The sequence below is a fragment of the Halyomorpha halys genome, unplaced genomic scaffold (assembly GCF_000696795.3).
Source record: "Halyomorpha halys isolate HHAL.00 unplaced genomic scaffold, Hhal_1.1 Scaffold414.1, whole genome shotgun sequence".
NCBI lineage: Eukaryota > Metazoa > Arthropoda > Insecta > Hemiptera > Pentatomidae > Halyomorpha > Halyomorpha halys.
The window spans coordinates 141,137-142,358 of NW_027106621.1; the positions used below are offsets into that span (position 1 = coordinate 141,137).

Genomic DNA, 1,222 nt, shown 5'->3' on the forward strand with positions numbered 1-1,222 from the left:
TTTTTTTTTTTTTATTGTTATGTTTGTTCAAAATTTTACTTATTTTATTTTATCTTTGTTTCTTTGTGTACATAGTTTAATTATATCATTTTATTTATAGAGATTTTATTTATTTTCATTTATTTTTATTTTTTTTTAATTTTAGTATGGATGCGATAATTTATCACTATTACTTATTGTCCAGCATTGTGGCAGATTGTAATATTTATCAATAAATAAAATAACTTAAAATTGACTACTAAATAAGAAATATCAATTCAATATCTTAGATAATTGTTTAATTAAATAAATTTTATTCAATTTTAGTCTCAAAACAATTCATATTTCTTTATAAATCTGACGTTTCGGCAATCCTCAAGAACAATCTTAATACAATTTTAGAACCACATCAATATTAAAAAACTTATGCAGGCTATTCTGCCCAGGTCGTTAATTTTGGTCCACAATTACCCTGTTTTGTCAATTCTTCATATTAAATTAAAATTAAAACTTTTAATCACAGTCAATTATTTACTTTTATAATTTATCAGTCATCATTATGATAAATTATAATAGAGAATGTTAAAGTTTTTTTAAAATTGAATTAAAATTTTCCTGGTATGATATATAACATGGCCGAATAGGCTGAAACGTCGGACTTATAAAGAAATATAAATTATTTTGAGCCTAAAGTTGGATAAAATTTATTTAATTAAAATATTAATAACCGGTCTCAAGAATTAGATAATATTATATATAATCTTAGATATTATTTTTCTTTGCAGTGAGTGTGATGTCTGGGGAGCTGAGAATACCAGTATCCTGTAAGGTGCGGGTATTCGAAAGCATCGATAAGACAGTGGAGTATGCAAAGATGTTGGAAGAAGCAGGTTGCAGCTTACTCACTGTGCACGGTAGAACCAGGGAACAGAAGGGACCACTCACAGGGCTTGCCAGCTGGGCGCATATCAAGGCTGTCAAGTTAGATTTTTTCTTTTAATGTGTTTATTTAAAAAATATTTTTAAAAAATGTAACAATTCCAACAATTAAAAAACGTATAGGCAATGGAAAAATATTCATCTGTATATAGAAAAATATCTGTTGAGGTCTGTGTGCAATTTTAACTAAAAACATATGTTGTGACCACAGCCTGGTTGTTCTATGAAAGAGACAGAAATTTACATATTATACAATTACATACAGAAAATATTTACAGAGAGAAAGAGGGTGGGAGGGGGTGAG

The 1,222-nt window shown here is 27.4% G+C and overlaps 1 protein-coding gene across 1 annotated transcript in view; it reads left to right on the top strand.

Annotated features, from left to right (window-relative positions):
- Dus1 (Dihydrouridine synthase 1) overlaps positions 1-1,222 on the top strand; it is a gene marked incomplete at its 5' end in the record, with an annotated part of 114,420 nt that overhangs the window by 94,296 nt on the left and 18,902 nt on the right. The window contains 1 exon segment of the mRNA XM_067044998.1: positions 765-960. Within this exon segment, the coding sequence (XP_066901099.1) occupies positions 765-960 (196 nt within the window).